This window comes from Lathamus discolor, chromosome 5 (assembly GCF_037157495.1).
Source record: "Lathamus discolor isolate bLatDis1 chromosome 5, bLatDis1.hap1, whole genome shotgun sequence".
In the NCBI taxonomy this organism is placed as follows: Eukaryota; Metazoa; Chordata; class Aves; order Psittaciformes; family Psittacidae; genus Lathamus; species Lathamus discolor.
Window position 1 is genome coordinate 74,055,062 of NC_088888.1, and position 20,075 is coordinate 74,075,136.

Genomic DNA, 20,075 nt, shown 5'->3' on the forward strand with positions numbered 1-20,075 from the left:
TCAGCCCTGCTGCTCCCGCTGTCATTAGTGCAGAGCTTGTAGAGGTTCAGTGGAGGTTCCCAGGTGAGCTTTAGGGATAGCAGGTGAGTTCCTGTCCTGCTGCAAAAGCTGGGAATGGTGTGTACATGGGAGAGGTGAACCCTGGTAAAGCTGACCACCTGCAAAGCGCTGTGAAATACTAGACCATGAACCTACTGCGGAAAGATTTCGTCTTGCCAGTATCTGTAATTAGAGCAAGTGGAGACTGTCAACATTTTCTGGTGGAATATGAATTTCAGGCTCATTGTCTTCTAGCAGTGTTTTGCTACATGAGCCATTAGTTAGGGCCATATGTACTTGAATACAATTAGTGATGCTTTAAAGGGTAAAGCAGCGTGTTCTGTACAGGAATGCTTTCTAAAGATGATGGAACATAGAGAAAAAGCTATGCATGTTCCTCTTGCAAAATGTTTTTTGTTACTAGAGACTGGTCAATCTGTAAAGTAAATTCAGTATTACCAAACATACCTTTGGTCAAGCTTGAAAAGGAGAAAAGCTTGCTTTAGATGCCTGCTTTTTGGGGCTATGAATTTCCTGTCTTTTTGTGCTGGATTCTGGTCTAGTGTGTTTAAATTTATTAGGGTAGCTCCCTAATGGAATTCTTATAATGTACTTCAGTGACCAGTTGTATCCACTGTGCTTTTGTTGTGGCTGTTGGCTATTCCTAAACCTAACAGATGGCACTTGCTTAAACTGACAAGCTGTGGGATAGCTGAGCATTACTAATAAAACCTATCACATGTTAAACTTGACCTGACATTAATCAAGTTTTGAATGCTACAAATGATTCATGGATAATAATTAGTCTCTTGATCATATTAGTGAACATCAGTCTCACATTGCTGCCATTATCTGCTTTCATTCTTATAGGGAACAAATCCATTGTGGTAATTAGGTGGTTTTAATGTCTTTTGAGCCAAAATGTTCTGTATGATTAACTTGGCAAAGAGGTTATTTTTAGTCTTTCGGTATGATTGGTTTCAGAGCTTCTAGTAAATTAACAAACTGAAAGGTTTTCCATAAAATAGTATTTCATAAAAAGTATGTAGGTTTTTAATTTTATCAGCTGAGAAAACTTCTGTGTGTCTTTACGCAGTGATTTGGTATAATTTTCATCACAGTATGATTCAGCTGTTGCCACAGATAACACAGTTCAGAGTAGCAGTAATTTTGCTGAACAGATGAACCTTTGGAGTTTACTTTTACTTTCTTTGTTTAGTACTGAGTTATTGGTTAACATCCAGTGCTTTCGAGCTGTACATATTCATACAGGCAGCTTTTCTCTGTTTACATCTTGAATTAGCATCTTGAGCGGATGGCTGCATGAAAGCTAGGAGTTGAGCTTTGAGCATAAATTTTTTTAAAGGTTTTTTATCCAATTTGAGTTACATACTGATTTTACAGCACAAGAGCATGAAGTTTCTTTTTAAGTAATGAGCAAGTGAAAAGTTTATACTTTGTGTTCCTTATGCAGTTAGGGCAGAGTAGATAAGTAGATCATTTCACTGGTTTACTGAAAATGTAGCAGTTATTTTTCAATATGTGTTTGTTCTTAATTAGCATATACAACTTCTTTAAATAATTGCTTCTACGGGAGTTCAGTTTTTAATTTAGTTTCTACAGTTTTTGATCCTTCTCTTCCTTTATGCATATTTTTAGGCCATTAGCGTGGGCCAGGAAATATTTTGTAACTTTGTGATTTCTTTTTTTTTCTAAATGCTTTAGCTTAAGAATCTTTAGTGTAACTTGTGGGTTTGTGACTGTACTTTCAGCTATCGTGCTGCGTTTCCTTTCTTGCCTTTTGTTGCTTGTTTCCCAGCAAACAAAAATTCAAGGTCTTTAAGATAAATACAGCCAAATACAGTGAATATTTGAGGATGCATTATAGAATTGGACTATACCCTGCTGTAAAGATACACTTCAACTGATACTGGTTCTATCTCATTTATTTCGCATAAGGTAGCATATCATATTTTGATTTGGAAATGAGAATAATGTGAAGGAAAAAAGATAATGTTAAATCGTAAAAAAAATCTACTCTTAAACGTTTTTATAGGTGATTTGGAGGCAAACATGAAATCATGTAAATGAGAGACAGACTATTTGTGTTTTTGTGAAGGAAGTAAATGTTAATGTTGAAATGCTGGAATCACAGGGTGCAAGCAGAAGTATTGCTTTGTATGGTCATGAGCTAAGTCACACTCCTGAGACCATGGCCATGATTTCAGGACCTTCACCATTACTTGGAAGGAGCTACTTTGAGTCAAGCAGACAGTTGTAATGAGCCATTGTAATGGTGAAATACTTTGGCAAGTGTGCATGTATCCAGAGATCTCCTTGAAAGAAGAAACCTCTGGAGGAGAACAGGGAGTACATTCTTTCTTGCTGCTGTGGCCCTTCTGGAATATTCTGGCTGGTCTAGCAGGAATGATTTCACTTAATGAAAAAAAATAACTGTGAGTTTAGAGGAGGCTTTACTGTAATATTTGAAGAGTTACCTCTGCTTCCTTGTGAAATGCTTGAAATGTGAAGCTTGTTTCTTTGCCTAAAAAATCTCTAAGAGATATCTTTGTCAGTGTCTAAATAGAGAAACAAGGAAGAAAAGTTGGAGGAAAAAATTGCTGAGAAATAGGCATTAATTTTTTAACTGTGTGTGCAATACCTGATTAGAACAATTGAACGAAGATTGTGGTTCTCCGTCACAGCATGCTGTAACTTGAAATTGCACAGTGATCCAAGAAATTACTTGGTACTTGAACATAGCACTCGAAGAGGAACTTAAAATATGCATGAGAGGAGAGGTTTTCATCTGCATAGCTGCCTGAAAGTTAGTCTGAGCTGGTGATCAGTCTGTGTCTGGGTTTGGGCAGGAAGCAGTGGAACTGCCAAAGGTACATCTTTGATCCTCTCCTATCTCCCCGCTGTTAATTTGCACGAGTTTTGTTTAGGTCAGCTGTTTTACTTCAGATGCTGATGCTAGGATGCTAGGTGAGGTGAACAGTATCCCTGAGTGTGAAAAGATAAAAGTCTGAGTGGATTCAGCTTGATTTTTTAATATTTTTTTTATTTCCCCCCCATCTGTTTTTCATAAGGTTTGTGCTCCCTTTTGTTCCAAAATTGTGTATTCCCCGGGGTCACTAAGCACTATTTTGACAGTTTTGCCATGTATTTGTAGTAATTTTGGTCAATGAACGAAAATCAAAAGTCTTTTAACATTTCATTTTGGGGTCTATTTCTCTTAAAATGTTAATTAGCTTACTGTTATTTGTGGAAAGTTTAAGGTTATGAGTTGCAGTTTTAAATAATATATGAAACCTTCCTTCCCCCAATGTATTTGCTCATTTGCTATTTGATGCTCTTTTGCTTTGACTCTGAAAGCAGCTGTTTAATTGTTGATACGTTTTCTGCTTTCAGAAGCAAACCAAACTAAAAAAGAGATGATGCTGAAGGACAGAGGGAACTGGAAAGATTCTGGGGAGAAGGAAGGAGCAGGGACTATAAACGTAGCTTTCAGGGACCAGCTCCCTCATCTGACATTAGGCTCCATTTGATAATATTTTTGAGCATTGCACAGTAGTCTGTGTATCATCTGAAAGGAAGCTTATACGCTACCACCAGCATGTTTAATTCTTTTCCAGTAGGCTTCCTTTTCAAAATGTAATATTTGAAATCTGAAGTTCAGAATGTTAATTGCATGGATACTCTGTCATAGCCTGTTAGTGACTGATTTATTTTGGGAAATGTGATAGCTGGGATAAATCTGTGTCAGACTGGTTTTGTTTTATTTTCACTTAACTGATCTTATTATAGAAATTCTTCAGTAGGATTTCTTATGCCATTCAAAATAGCTTTTCTGAATATATTACCTAGTAGGCTATTCACAATATATTTTTCTTCTACCCATGCCAAGGGAGATCCAGATTTCAATTCTGATTTTTACGTGGAAGAGTTCAAAATAGTTATGTTAAACAGGATTATCTTTTTTGTGTGTTTGTGGGGTTTTTAGAATCATAGAATAGTTAGGGGTGGAAACAACCTTAAGATGACCTAGTTCCAACCCCCCTGCCATGGGCAGGGACACCTCACACTAAACCATCCCACCCAAGGCTCTGCCCAACCTGGCCTTGAACACCGCCAGGGATGGAGCACTCACAACCTCCCTGGGCAACCCATTCCAGTGCCTCACCACCCCCCTAACAGGAAAGAATTTCCTCCTTATATCCAATCTAAACTTTCCTGTTTAAGTTTTAACCCGTTACCCCTTGTCCTATCTCTACAGTCCCCGAAGAAGAGTCCCTCCCCAGCATCCCTATAGGCCCCCTTCAGATACTGGAAGGCTGCTATGGGGTCCCCACGCAGCCTTCTCTTCTCCAGGCTGAACAGCCCCAACTTTCTCAGCCTATCTTCATACGGGAGGTGCTCCAGTCCCTTGATCATCCTCGTGGCCCTCCTCTGGACTTGTTCCAACAGTTCCATGTTCTTTTTATGTTGAGGACACCAGAACTGCACACAATACTGCAGGTGAGGTCTCACAAGAGCAGAGTAGAGGGGCAGGATCACCTCCTTCGACCTGCTGGTCACGCTCCTTTTGATGCAGCCCAGGATACGGTTGGCTTTCTGGGCTGCGAGCACACACTAAAGCCGGCTCATATTCATTTTCTCATAAACCAACACCCCAAGTCCTTCTCCACAGGGCTGCTCTGAATCTCTTCTCTGCCCAGCCTGTAGCTGTGCCTGGGATTGCTCCAACCCAGGTGTAGAACCTTGTTGCACTTGGCTTGGTTGAACTTCATAAGGTTGGCATCAGCCCACCTCACAAGCGTGTTGAGGTCCCTCTGGATGGCATTCCTTCCTTCCAGCATATCAACCGAACCACACAGCTTGGTGTCATCAGCAAACTTGCTGAGGGCACACTCAATCCCACTGTCCATGTCAGCGACGAAGATGTTAAACAAGACCAGTCCCAACACCGATCCCTGAGGGACACCACTCGTTACTGGTCTCCAGCTGGACACTGAGCCATTGACCACAGCTCTTTGCATGTGGCCATCAAGCAAGTTCTTTATTCACCGAGTGGTCCATCTATCAAATTGATGTCTCTCCAATTTAGAGACAAGGATGTCATGTGGGACAGTGTCAAACGCTTTGCACAAGTCCAGGTAGATGACATCAACTGCTCTACCCCTGTCCATCAGTTCCGTAGCCCCATCATAGAAGGCCACCAAATTGGTCAGGCAGGATTTCCCCTTAGTGAAGCCGTGCTGGCTGTCACCAAGCACCTTGTTGTTTTTCATGTGCCTTAGCATGCCATCCAGGAGAATGTGCTCCAAGATTTTACCAGGCACAGAGGTGAGACTGACTGGTCTGTAGTTGCCTGGGTCATCCATTTTCCCCTTCTTGAAAATGGGGGTTATATTTCCCTTTTTCCAGTCGTCGGGAACTTCATCTGACTGCCATGATTTTTCAAATACGATGGCCAGTGGCTTAGCAACTTCATTCGCCAGCTCCTTCAGGACCCGCGGATGGATTCCATCAGGTCCCACGGACTTGTGCATGTTCAGGTTCTTAAGATGGTCTCAAACCAGATCCTCTCCTACAGTGGGCCCAAGGTCTTCATTCTCACAGTCCCTGAGTCTGCCTTCCAGGACTTGGGTGGTGTGGTCAGAACCTTTGCCAGTAAAGACTGAGGCAAAGAATTCATTAAGAACCTCAGCCTTCTCCAAATCCTGTGTAGCCAGTTCTCCTGATAGCTTCCGGAGGGGGCCTGCATTGTCCTTCATCTGTCTTTTATTCTCTACATACCTATAGAATCCCTTCCTGTTATCTTTAACATCCCTAGCCAAGTTTAATTCTAAATGGGCCTTTGTTTTTTCCTTTGTTTTAAACTGATATCCAAGGATGCTACCCAATAGAAATACTGGTTTTGTAACACAAATCTTCACCTGCATTTATGATTCATAGGTCCTTTCTTTAGGGACTTTTGTATGCAATGAGATGAGTTCTTTTTGATGTTATGTGTTAGCAAAAATATGGTGAAATATGTATTTTTGTAGCAGACACATTAAATTCAGTTAAACCACTGTACATTTGAAAGCATTTGTACCTCTCACTTCAGATGTAAATCTTTTTCTGGGATATCTTGGTTGTATCAACAGCCAGTGTTAAAGGAAATAATTATTATATTAAACTTGGGCAATGAGGACCTCATGAAAGAGTGTATACTGATTTGAGATGGGGCTATTGAGGAGGTTGTCATGTAAAAATTGAAAAACATAGAAACAAATTAATGTAAAAATAGGAGTTTTATTTGTTAAAATACAAAATTATTTTATTAAAGAAGGACTTTTGAAAGTGGAATAGTCCATCTCTTTTCAAGAAGTGTGAAGAAAGTGCCAGAATAATTATTTACTTTTCTAAAAGGTGATTATTGATGCCGGTAACTGCTGAATCTTTTTCTGGAGACTGTATAATAACTTTAAAGAACCTGCAGTGTCTGTACAGAGATTTATGAAATCAGGTCTGTAAAACTTGACAGTTGTCAGGATGTGAGAATTACTTTGTAGTCTGATGGTAAAGGTTGAAACCCAAGCCAGGGAAGATGCTGGCTTTTTGAAGTTAGTAATGACAGTATGCTCATGTCCAAAGCTGTTTCACAGTTTCTTGTTAGCTGGCAGCTTGTTTGATAGTTTAATTGTAATTAATACTTTTGATTAAAGTATGTTCCCTTTCACTGTGAGTGAGCAGGTAGATGATCTGCAATTCAAAGGCGGCTCTGAAAAACTGCTTAGGGACTGGGGCAGCCAGAGTTGCTCTAGCTTGACTTTAAACTGAATGAAGCGTATAGCAATTCTGAAAAAGCAAAGAAAATGGATGTATATTTGTCTTGTATTATAAAATGCAAATGGATTTCCAAGTATTTCAGGAGGCTAATAAGCAGTGCCAGTTTTGAATCAGAAGTATGGAAAAGATGGTTAGGAATATTGTGACACAGCAGATCGATAATAGTTGTGTGTGAGGACCTTAACTATTTTGTAGGAAGGCAATATGACTTTGCAGAGTCATTATTATGTTTTGGAATCTGTAATTCTCACAGCATGTTGTGTTTCCATGAGTTTTTTGGTTTTTTGGGTTTGTCTTTTGTTTTGTAAGGGGGATGAAAAGGCACAGAAGTACCTACTGGACTTACTTAGTTTAGTAGTAAAGTAGCATCTGAAAATTTATCAGATTAATGTGGCTTGCCTCAGAATTATAGGAACATTAATGAAAGCATACTAGGATTATGTGGAATCTGCATGCACCTGATTTTTCTCCTCTTCCTGCTGAAGGAGCCAAGCGATTCCTTTGTTGATAAGTATAGAGAGAACTCTAAAGCGTGATTTTTCAATTTACCCACTCAAGACCTGCTGACTCATTCAGTGTTCTAGCAAAATCAGGTTCAGCAGGGTGTTAGTGCTGCTTTGGTGACATGCTGCTGCTCCTCATCTCAGTGGTTAAAGAGCAAGGAGAAATCCTGTTATTCGTCATACAGCCCCACTCATTCCATGCTATTGTACCATTCTTTTTATTAGAGAAATAGTATTAGATGTAGCAATATTTTTAAATTTGCTTTAATTAGAAAGTAAGAAAGGAAAAGTTTTAAATATGAGCAAATAGTATGAGCATACAGTTTATTGCACTGTTCACGGTGAAGCAGGAAGCTGCAAGAAGTGAACAAAGGTGTTCACAGGTGGAAATAGATTCCACAAGGCTACAAGGAATAGCATGCCAGAAGAATTGGCTCGCATGCATCATTTAAGCATCTTTTATAAAATGTCATTGAGATGCATTGCGTTTTATCTGATCCCTGGCAGTCATCCCAGCCAAGCAGGTGTGCCATTTATCATGGTGCCGATTAAAAAAGACTGCGCTGTTCAAGTTATTTAGAAATTTTAACATCTGTGGAAAGTTGAAGATAATTTATTTTAAAGATGAACCATTATATCTGCATTTTAAATTCATAAAACTAAAAACCTGATATGTCAAACATTCCTTTTCTGTTCATTCTCCCGTCATTCCAAACCTTTTGCAGTATTCAATGGGTACATATTCTGCTGTTCACAAAAAACCTCTAAATAGCTTAATTCTTAAGAAAATGTGTATACATTTCTTTGGAGAAACTCAGAGAAAAATTTCATTCCCTCCCTCAGATTGCTAATCCTTTCTAGTAAAAATTCCGTTCTACAGTGATCAAATACTTGTAACTGACCTAATGACAGTGAGAGCAGCATAGCCAAGGATGAAAAGAGAATAATTGGGAGTACAAAGAGGTTTAGTTATCTGTTGAGGTTTGTTCTGGTCTTAAAATCCTTTTGTCTTTGATAACTAATTGACACTTGGGAGATGTCATAGTGAGAAACTGGGGACCTCTAAAAGAAGAAGTAGATCAAGTCTGAAACTGGGTGTCAGGTTGCACTTTATAATTCTGATGAAGCAGTGAAAGAAAAGGATTACCAGTATGTACTTTTGAAATGGTAAATTTTGAATTTACATTTTCCTCCCCATTTATGAAGATGTAATAGTGCTTTAATGTAGCTTTCTGAAACTACAGTGTAGACCAGAGTGGAGAGGGCTGCAGGTAAAACTGCATGATAATAATTTTATACTTTACCTGTGCGAGTTACACTACAAATTAAAAGATTATTCTTATGTTGTATTTTGGAAAGAGTAAATGCAGTTTATGTAAGCTCCAACACCAAAGTAACAGTGTCCTTAAATTGTTGCTCCTTTAGGAACTTTAAATAAGCAGAAACACAGATGACTGGTTTCTGTTTGCCACTTTGGTTAGTGCCTTTTAATAAGATAGGTAGAAATATGTTTCAGATATAGTCTCAGCTAATTTGAAGTTCATATTTTATTTTTAAAGGAGTATTATCATCAACTTTCAGAGAGAGGCTTTTTGAAATTGTATTAATTCTCTTTTAATTTAATGAAATTTTTCGTGTGTGTTTTTGTTAAGTATGAGTCATATTCTTATTACAGATTTCTCACTGGCGAGTCAGTTTTGGAAACACAGAGTAACCTTGCAAGTGATCCACAGAAGACTTAGCTCATGTAGAAATTAAAAAAAACCCATATTTAAACTTTTTGACATTTGTTTAAATATTTTCCCAGTTTACTCAGTGCTCTGATGAAGCAAAGGCTAATGACAAATTATGACAGAATTTGGGATAATTTTTTGTTGTGGTGGTTGTTATTTTCTGTAGACGTCTGGTAGAGGATGCATTACCCTGTGAGCCTCAGCTGTAAATTTCAAAATGATAACAGGGCAAATGCAAGCTACAGCTTCAAGTTCCAAATGTGGGCTTTCTCTACTGAAAAATAGTTTTTTGCTGGATGATTTCTTACTTGGAATCAGATATTCTTAAAGTATTTTACCCCTTGAGAGTATTCTCTTACAGTGTGTTTTTTCCATTAAATTGTACGCAAAAGTTGAATAGGGGAAGCTGTATTTGTCAGTGCAGCTAGAAGCGTAGATATGCTAATGATTATGTGAATAAGTACAAAGCTAGGGGGTTTTATATCAAAATGATCAATTATTCTATGCAAACAATTATAGGTTTAAGTGAAATATCATGTTGTATTGTTACCATTTGAAATGTTTGACCATCAGGTTTTTGATCCATAGAAGAGGTAAATGCGTTACTTTGAGTTGCACAGCCCTTATTAAGACACAAATGTTATTTCTCAACTCCTTTAATACTTTTGCCTTTTACTGACTTAATTTGAATTATTTAGTCAGTGGTCATTAAGTAAAGTTGCTCTATGGAAAGGAAATGGTGTAAAATTAGCAATCTAGAGCAAAATGTTGCTTTTAAAATGGTCTGTGATTTACTGATTTCTGTATTTTCTATCTTTTGTGACTGTGTGATTACTTCTACATCAAAGATTTTTTCAAATTTTAACAACAACAGATTCTTCATCTCTGCAGTAAAACATAAATTGAAATGAATAGCCATGGTTCTCTTAATTTTTTACTATTACTTGTCACTTGTAGTTCTCTTCAGTTATTTGCTTTTCCTTAGGCAAGTCATAATTTAACATGGAAGCATATCATCAATTCTCGTAACTGTTGACTAACTGGTTTCATTAGTTTATTTAATTACATGTTTTTTCTCTGGTAAATGCATCTTGATGGATGTATTGACCTCCATATGGAATTCACAATCTTTGAAAATATAAAACAGAATATTCAAGATCCAAATTAATATAGACAGTTGTTTTACAGTAGTGTAGCTGTGTTACTGGGTTATGCTCTTGTTAGGGAGTCTGCCAAACATGAGTTTTGAATGATGCCCTGAAATATTTTTCAGTACGTAGTTTCAATCTAAAGTCAGATTCAATCTTTTGCGTGTTAAAGTGGTAGATGTGGTTTCTAATTTGGCCACGAATGTCTGTGGTGTCCTTTTATCAGAACTGATTTTATTTCCTCATTTAGTGTATCAAATTATCATGGTTTCTTAGTATTTCCTTTTGGACAAAGGCATTTTCCTGGAATAGAACTGTAAGAATTTGCCTCTCTGAAACTTGTTTCAGCCTCAAGCGTTTTTTGGAAAAATGACAATTTGTTGAAGGCTTCTCTGTTGACATTTCCCAAGCTCTAACGTTAAACCATCAGTAAGCAGTTTACTAGCAAATGATTGCAGTAGTAGCGTAAAATCTGCTTTGATGTGCAATCTTCTAAGTGAAATACTTCTCTATGCTAAAAAAGATTTCTTTTCCTTTTGTTCTATAGCTCCTGGAAGGAAGCTTTGCCAGAGAAGTTAGCCACGAAGTGGATGGATTAATATTTCAGCCTACAGGAGTAAGTAGCATCAACATGGATTTCTCTCCCTTCACTCTCAGATGAAATTCTCACTCTTCCCCTCCACTCATCCTCCCATCTACTACCTAATATTTTTTTTTTTTTTTTTTTTTTTTTGCCAGGATTATTGTGCAGTGTTCGTTCTGACTTTTCCAGTTCCTTAAGCTACTTAAATTCAAATGGTTTCAGTCTAATTTGTAGTCTGTGTGACTTCGTAATAATCCATGGTGGTAGTTTTCAGGAACCAGCTCATGGGGTTTTTTGCGTGTGTACCATGAAGTGTTGCTAAATAAGGAAGGATTTTTCTGACTGCGTGAGTTCTGTGAATCTTTCAAGCATTGATGTGAGATCTTGGATTAGTTTTCTTTCTCAAGGATGTGCGCACATAAAAGATTTAGTAATGTTAGTGACTCGTGTTGTTTTAGTTCAGTTAAGGCATAATGTACTTCTGAGCCATGTCTGCCAGTATAAAGGTATGTGACTGGCTAGGGAGAAGCCACCAGAAAAACTGCAGACAACCAGGAAAAGTAATGTAAATTGTTTCCAAGCAGGAAGGGTGGCTTTAAAGGAAGTTAGTAGCTTGGCCTCATTCATCCTGCTGCTGTTCCTCTTGACTCAAATACAAGGGATACACTGCAGTGTTACTGTGTATTGGCTTAGGTAGTGACTGTAACATCATCCATGTTGACTTTTCTTAGCTTATAAAACAAGGAATTGTTTCTGATTCACATATGGCAGATATTGTTACCTTCACAGTTACTCACTGAAAACAGTTGTATTTAGTTTTCCAGAGAAACCCTTTTTTTCTGGTCTACTTCCTATATTGTAGATCTTAGCAGGGGTGAATACACTTCCATCTGGAAAGAAGACTTACCTCTTTATTGCAAGTTCTACATCAGCTAACCACAAAATAACTGAGCAATTATACCACATACAACCTTAGTTAGTTATTATAAATATATAGCTATTTCCAACTCAAAGCAAAACTACTAAGGTAAAGAAAATTCATGCTTTCGTAAGAAGTCCTGATTATGTCTTAGAATGTTGTTAAAATTTAAAGCAATTGTAAAGACTTATTAGAACTGCTTTCCTGACTATTAGAGCTACTACAACTAAACTTGAAATTACTTTTTCTAGTTGAAATGAAATTACTGAAGAATGTGCCTCTTTGCTGATGTTACAGAAAATTAATGTGATATTTTCTGTTTCTGAAACTTGCATTTTCTGATTTAGCATACTGAGAAATTTGTAATCCAACAAAATATTAATTTTCTTCCATAAATGCTTATGAAGTTTCCTCATCTTTAAAATACGGGATATATTTGTTTAGTCTAATGTTCAAATTTCGGTATTAGTTCAGGATTTATGGAATTTAAGTTTGTTGCATCTGTTATTAAACTGATCATCATGGATTAAGCAATGTGCAGTTTTCTCAATGGCTTTTGTAGTTGGGAAAATGTAAATCATATATTTAGAGCCAGAGAAATGGTTCTATACATATTAATCGGGAAATAATTATTAAAGCTGGTTAACTGAAAATGGTGAAGCTGATATAGATAGCTGATACTGGTTTTTTTATTTTATGTGGTATAGAGGACATAAATTAAAAGGCAACAATAGAAGGGCAGCAGAGTATAGCAGTGCATAATGATCCCTTGAGGATACTAAGTGAACTAATTTTTCTTTTGGTATTATAGTTGCAGTTATATGTATGACATGTTGCACCTTTTCATAGAGATAGATAACTGTTGTTGGCTGTGGTAGCGGTCTGAATTTTCATCATTGTGAGACCTTTGTAAAACCAGTTTGTCTCAAGTGAAGAGACCATGCATATCCAGAGGAAAACAATTCTTAACAACCATTGTTATTGATGTATTTTATCTTGCGGAAAAAGAGACAGAATTTATGCTGAGTTTTAGAAGATCAGGCAAATTTAATAACATCTTCTGGGAGCTCCTGAAGTCTCATGTGCATTTTAAGGAGAGGAAAACAAGTGGGCAGGAATTGGAGCAAAAACAAAGAAGAGTAAAGTGGCAGTGGAGGAGGATGAATGGAATTTACAGACCATTTAGACAGGAAAGTTTTTTTGAGGGAAAAAATATCCAGTTTCCATACTTCTTGCAGTTAAAATGGAATGCAGAAGTTAACTATTTAATGTAAAGAACGTGGAACTTATTAGTTCAGTCTGTTTGAAAGCCTTTTCTGTGTTTGGTGTGGTATTTTTTTCCATTTATGTAGAGACGTTCCTTTGGTCTTAGACACAGGCATCTAGACCTGAGTATATGGATATATTCCCCACTAGCTACAGGTGACGGTGGTACTGGGGTCAACATGCATGGAGAAAGAATATTTTGTTGTTTTGAAGTTTGGTTTAATTCTGACTTACAGTAAAAATCAATATACCTCACATTATTTGTGAATAGGAATTGCACTTAGCTTCTAAGAGCTCTGTGTTTTCTCAGTTTCCTAGTGGGTTTGAAGAGAGTTGACATTAAGTGCCCGTAATCTGTTCAGTTTTGAGAAACTGGCACTCTTTAATGAAAAGGGATTTGTTAAAAAGTTTTACTACCAAGTCTAGGGTTTCACTTAGCTACAGTAGGGCTTATTTTCTTCTGTTAGTCTTCCTATCTAAGCTCATATTATGAATAGCAAAGTTCTTGTACTGAAACATAAATTGCTTTGCACTGTGATTGGTGATGGTGGAAACAACATTATGGAGCAAGATGTTTTCTGCCTGTGCAAGTTAGTTTATTTTGCAAGGTCATGCAAACTGGACATTATTATTACTAATTCACCAGGTACTTGAGTTACATACGTTGGTTATTGTTCAGGGTATACAAGTGCCTTAATTTCATACTGGCAATTGAAAGGCAGTGATTGTGGCCTCCCTTCATCTTCCCCTTTTCTCCCTTTTCAGAGACTGAAAGCTTTCACAAATGATGAGAAGAGCATATTTAGTGAAAGCGATGGAGGGTTTTGTCTCATTTATGATTTAAGAATGCTTTGTAGGTGGTGTGATATGTTACATAGGCCCCCTATGTTGCTTTTATGTTGCTTCTCCACGATGCTTCTTTTATCTGCATCATTTTCTGTTCATTTAAGATGCTACTGATACAACTCCCATAAGGCTAAGTGAACTCCATTCCATCTAATCAACTTTGTAATACCTCTACATGTAACAGGTTGGCAGAGCAGGGACTGAAGCTAAATGCTAATTAGGAGGAGTGAAACAGGCCAGCAGAAAAATTCATGGGCAGGGCTGTCAGCCTGGGATCATGCCCCAGACTATGAGTGAATTAGTTTGCAGGTAAAAGCTGAACACCTTATTCACAGATTCTGAGTGCTCATGTGAAGACTGGAAGCTTTCAATGCTTTATTTTTCCTAAAAAGTTACTTCAAAATGCAATCAACTTCTTATATTTGCTTTAGAGCACTTGTAGTTTGCAGCCTGCGTGTTTTTAATGGAAATCTCAAAAATGGCCTCTTCTGATGGCAGAATTGGCTTTCTGACCGATGCCCACTCATCAGAAAGATTACTTTTCTTATCTGCCTTGTAAATCATACCTTTGCTAGGTAGCTCATACTGTCTAATTTTAATGCTAGTAATGTCTTGATTTGTGACTTTCTTGCTGGCTATCATTTTGCCTTGCTTAGGAGCAGGATGTAGGAATTATTTTCTTATGTAAGCCACCTAAAAGAAGGCTCACCGGCCATTCAGTTAGGAAGGCCTATGGACAGTTTTTGAGCATCTGTGGGAAGCTTGTATCAGAATTTATTCTCTTCTCTTCCATCTTTTTGCCTCCTGGGCTCGATGATGTTTTTGCATTGGCTAAGGCTGATTTCTGTTTAGTGCTTTTCCATGCTATCATTTTGGGTAAGGAATAAAGTCTAGTTGTGGGGGTTTGGGATTTTTCTGGTGAAGGAGGAAGGGCAGCTGCTGAGTTCTGTTCTTCTAAGATAAATATTATTTTAAAGAATGTCTGAATTATTTAACACGTAACTCTCTGTATTGAATGCTAGCATAAAGCTAAGCCTCTAAAATGAAAGGAGAATAATGAACAGGTTTTATTACTAACATTGCATGGGTTTTTAATATATCTTCCTTCCCCTGCCTTGGCAGACTTAGTTGTGATCTGAAAGGCTTGGTTGCCCGTTAATTATTTGTGCTGTTACCACTGCATAATAGACTGTGCTGTTGTCTGTCATTGTAAACGTTCACCCCAAATCACTGAAGTTAACACTGAATGAAATATCACCAAAAGGCACCACCAAATAAAGTATCTCCAAAAGGCCATGCTTTGTTTCATTAATGAAATGTCAGTTTCTCCTAAATAATCCTGTGTAATCGGTAAGCCTTTTCTTCCATAGTGTATGTTTTATCAAAACATACACTGTGAATTTTTAAATGTAGGCCAGGTCAGTTGCTGGCATATTTCTGAAACTCAGACATCATGTTTACCAGTGATGGGACATCAATTATTGTTAAATATTTCTATTTCAATAGCAAGGAGTGGCTTCAGATAGGTTCAGATATAGTCTAAATACCAAAGCTGACATGTGAAGGCTTGGGAAGAATCATACCACAATTGATTCTAACAAATAAAAAAGTTTCTGGATTTAACTTTCTAATCTTGTAGTGATTCATATAAGATTTGAAGGCAATGGAATAGACCAGACTATTTCAGTTGAAAGGGACCTACGGAGATCATCTATTCAAATTGCCTGACTGATTCAGGGCTGGCCAAAAGCTAAAGCATGTTGTTAAGGGAATTGTCCAAATGCCTCTTAAACACTGACAGGTTTGGGGCATTGACCGTCTCTCTAGAAAGCCTGGTCCAGTGTTTGACCACCTTCTCGGTAAAGGAATGTTGCCTAATGATCAGTCTAAACCTCCCCAGACACAGCTTTGAGTTATTCCCAAGCATCATGTCAGAGGATACAAGGGAGAAGAGATTAGCACCTCAATTCCTTAATATAGATGCTGAGGCAACCTGATGTTTTTTCATTAGAGTTTGCAGCAGAAGGGAAGAGAATTTGGAGAGAATAATTTTCATCAGTCTTTGTGTTGACCTGTGTTACTAAACACTTTCACGTGTCTTTAGAATACCTCTTAAATGTGATTTCTTCTGTAAGAGGAATGTTTGTGACTGAATCAGTTACTAGTCAGGGGATGCAGTTGTCATATCAGCATGCACTTTCTGTGCTGTTGTAGGTTTTCCTTTAACAGAGAACTTGTCAATCTCCTGAAATGCCACTGAGCTTTACAACTCTTCTGCCTGTGAATAGCTGTTACATTCAATTTCCATGGCAATGTTTCTTGCAATTCATCTTTTAAATAGCTAGTCATATTTAAAATATACCATTCTCTCATATGCTTTATGAACATACTCAAATTTATTAGCAGCACACAGTATTTGTTTGAGAGTTTTTGTGATTACACAAGTAAACTTTTTATAGAATCACAGAATGGTTAGGATTAAAAGGTACTTTTTAAGGTCATCTACTCCCAATCTCCTTTCCATAGGCAGGGACACCTTCCACTAGATCAGGTGGCTCAAAGCCCTGTCCAAAATGGCCTTGAACGCTGACACGAATGGGGCAGCCACAATTTCCCAACCCAGGTGCAAGACATTGCACTTGGCCTTGCGCTTAGACTTCATGAAGTTCTCCTGAGCCTACTTCTCAGGCCTGTCAAGGTTCCTCTGGATTCGATCTCTTGCCTCCAGTGTACCAGCAGCAGCACACAGCTTGGTGTCATCAGCAAACTTGCTGGGGGTGCACTCCTTCCCACTGTCCATGTCGCCTATGTTAAACAGCACCAGTCCCAATACCGGTGCCTGAGAAATGACAGCTGTCATTGGTATCCACTTGGACATTGAGCCGTTGACAGAAACTTTTTGAGTGTGACTATCCTGCCAGTTCCTTACACACTGAGTAGTCCATCTGTCAAATCCATGTCTCTCCAGTTTAGAGACAAGGATGTTGTGCAAATGCTTTGCACAAGCCCAGGTTGATGATGTCAGTTGCTTTTCCCTTACTCACCAACACTGTAACCCCGTCGTAGGAAGCTAGCAAGTTTGTCAGTCATGATTTGCCTCTGGTGAAGCCATGCTGGCTGTCACCAATCACCTCCTTATTTTCATTGTGTCTTAGCATAGTTTCCAGGAGGATCTACTGTATGAATGTGCTGGGCACTGGGGTGAGACTGACTTGCCCATAGTTCCCTGGGTTTTTCTTTTTCCCTTTTTAAACATGGGGATTATGTTTCCCCTTTTCCAGTCAGCAGGGATTTCCCCAGACTGCCACGACTTTTCAAATATTATTGACAGTGGTTTACCCACTTCATCTGCCAGTTTCCTCAGGACCCACAGACTCATCTCATTGGGTCCCATGGACTTGTGCACCTTCATATTCCTTAGATGTTCTCAAACCTGATCTTCTGCAGTGGGCAGTTCTTCTCCCAGTCCCTGCTTTTGCCTTCTGCGACAAGGGTAGCGTGGCTGGAGCTCTTGCTGGTGAAGACCAAGGCAAAAAAGTCATTGAGTACCTTGGCCTTTTCCATATCCTGGGTAACGAGGTCTCCTGTTTCCTTCCAGAGAAGACACACATTTTCCCTAGTCTTCCTTTTATCATCGATGTACATAGAGAAGCTTTTCTTGTTGTCCTTGATGTCCCTGGCCAAATTTAATTCTATCAGGGCTTTAGTTTTCCTGATGTGGCCCCTGGCTGCTTGGACAATTTCTGTGTATTCCTCCCAGGCTACCTGTCCTTGCTTCCACCCTCTATAGGCTTCCTTTTTGTGTTTGAGTTTGTTCAGGAGCTTCCTGTTCATTCATGCAGGTCTCCTGGCATTCTTGCCTGACTTCCTTTTTGTTATACCAATACAAGTATGTCTTTGCTCTCTTGAGGGGATTTGTTTTTCTTTTTTGGAATATTAGAAAACTAGAAAATCAAGAAAAAAATAACAACAGAAATACTGACTTCTGATTTCCACTTACTTCCCGAGGAGCTATTTCACATCTCAGGAAATTTGAATATTTCTTACAGGTACAAACTCCTAGTGTCCATATTTCACAAACCATGACAAAAAAGGGAGGGGAGGGAGGAAAGTTCTTAGTGATCGTTAGTTCTGAATATAGTAAGGTAACGTAGGAAAAGTTTTTCTTGTTTAACTTTCTGCTATTGGTCCTCTAGAACATTTAGAGGTGCAAGTGTATATGCTATTTGCCAAAATTGTTTAACCCGACTTCCTTTTCATGTCTGAATAGGTGTCAGGGCCTTGAGTCCGATTACCTAAGGGAAGTGTTAGTTCTAATTGGTGCGTTATCTCATTTGTTTGCTTATGACCTATACCATGTGACAATCACAGATTTCTCAGGCAATGAATTACATTTACGGGAGCTATCTAAATAGGTTCTTGAACTTATGTTGCGCCATTTAATCATCCTGCCTGCCAATGGCATTAGGCAGGAAAGATCTTTCTTACATTTTACAGTATGTGTAGTAGTCATCCTCAGGATTGTCAGTTGACATTAATATGGTGGTTTCTGTGCATGTGTTATTTAGGAGAAGAAAAAAATGTTTGTTTTTTTTCTGAGTGCTGCTGTTGTAAATGTTGGGAAAATAAAGATTTATTTTATATTAGGAGAGGCAGAGTCATCATCCATAAAGGCTTTCAAATGTGATTTTTGTGTAGCTTCTTTGTCTCAAATCTAGATGCCAAGGAGTTTGTTGAGAGCACTTGCTTTTGTGCTTCCAGCTATGTCAAACTGCATGTACTTTCTAGCTAAGTTAAATAAATAAATGCTAGGAATATATACTGAAATGTGTTATTCAGGCGAGAATCAAAGCAGTTGTTCAGTTTCTGCAAAGCGTACCTGCTTTTAAGAGTGTAAGCCTGTATTCCAGAAATTACATTAAGTTATATGTGTGGTGGATTGGCTTTGGAAAACAGATCTCTTCTATGACTGCGTAGGGAGGTCTAGAGAAGTTCTGCTTTGAATCAGTGAGAACTCTTTATTGTATCATCCGAGTTGATTCAGGTCTTGATGCTTAACATAGATTAATGAAGTGGTCAGCTGTTTCCATGGTAGTGTTCCTACTCATCCTAAATTTTACAGTAGTCTTTCCAGGATTGAGAATTTAGTAGATCAGGAATACTTTAAAAAATGGAAGACATAGTGGGAATTATTTTGTCAACACTCTTTTTTCTTTGGGTCCTGGAATAGCTATCAATAAACAGAATGCCTTTTGTATGGTTCCTCTATACTCTTTCTACCAAACTGAAAAGATTTAGGAAAAAAAGAACTGGAAGAACTATCTTCTTGTGATTGTTTTCTCCCAGTACTGCTTCCTGTGCATGCCAGAACAAGACAGCCAGCAGTTCCTTCATAAAATGTTTGTACTTTTTATTAGTCAGGAGCACAGTAGTAAAGCAAAAGTAGTGGTTTGTATGAGGATAAGGCAGAATGTTTAGCTAGATCTTCATCCTGCTGTTTTGGGGTAAGCAGTAGCCCAGCGTTTATGAAGTGACGTATATACCCAAGATTTGGGAAAGCAGGGTTGCTTTCAGAGGAGTGATAGCACTCACGTTGTGGTATCTGGATGGGCAAAACAGCTAAAGACATTCTCTTTAAAAAGCAGAATTGTTTATTCTACATTACCCTCTTATTCATAGTTTGAAATGTTTACTGGGTTATTGTTCTTATAAATAGCAAGTGTGAAAATGAATGATCAATACCACAAAAGGGTAACTGAATTTCGGTAGTTATAAAAATGTATGTTAGGTGCTAGCATGTATTATCAGATAAATCTTTGAAGATAACTGTCTGTTTGGTGGCAACACATTTAAAGTAATCATATGCACTGTACTGTGCAGAATGTACTTTGCAGGTATACTCTGCAAGGCTTAGAAGTTCCTGTGGAATAGTATTCTGTGTTGAGGAGGTACAACAGAACACAGTTGTGATAATTCAATCTCCTTTTGGCTGCCAGTAACTTCAGTTTCAGTTGTAATTGCACTTCCTGTTCCGTTTATCCATTCTCCTAGTCTTTCTGACATTCTGAAAGGGAAAATGAGTAGAATTCTTAGCTGGAAATATCCCGGATTAACAAAATGCAGATGTGCTGTGCACTTTGAATTGTTTGTTAAAAAAACAGTACACTTGTTAAATCCTATTTAAAAGTTTTGACAAGT

General features: G+C 38.1%; 1 protein-coding gene across 4 annotated transcripts in view; it reads left to right on the forward strand.

The window, feature by feature from the left end:
- RNGTT (RNA guanylyltransferase and 5'-phosphatase) overlaps positions 1-20,075 on the forward strand; it is a 192,070-nt gene that overhangs the window by 85,050 nt on the left and 86,945 nt on the right. For all 4 annotated transcript variants that reach the window (XM_065681256.1, XM_065681254.1, XM_065681255.1 and 1 more), the window contains one exon: positions 10,811-10,879. In XM_065681256.1, coding sequence (XP_065537328.1) covers positions 10,811-10,879 — 69 coding nt within the window. The remainder of the gene's footprint in view (positions 1-10,810; positions 10,880-20,075) is intronic.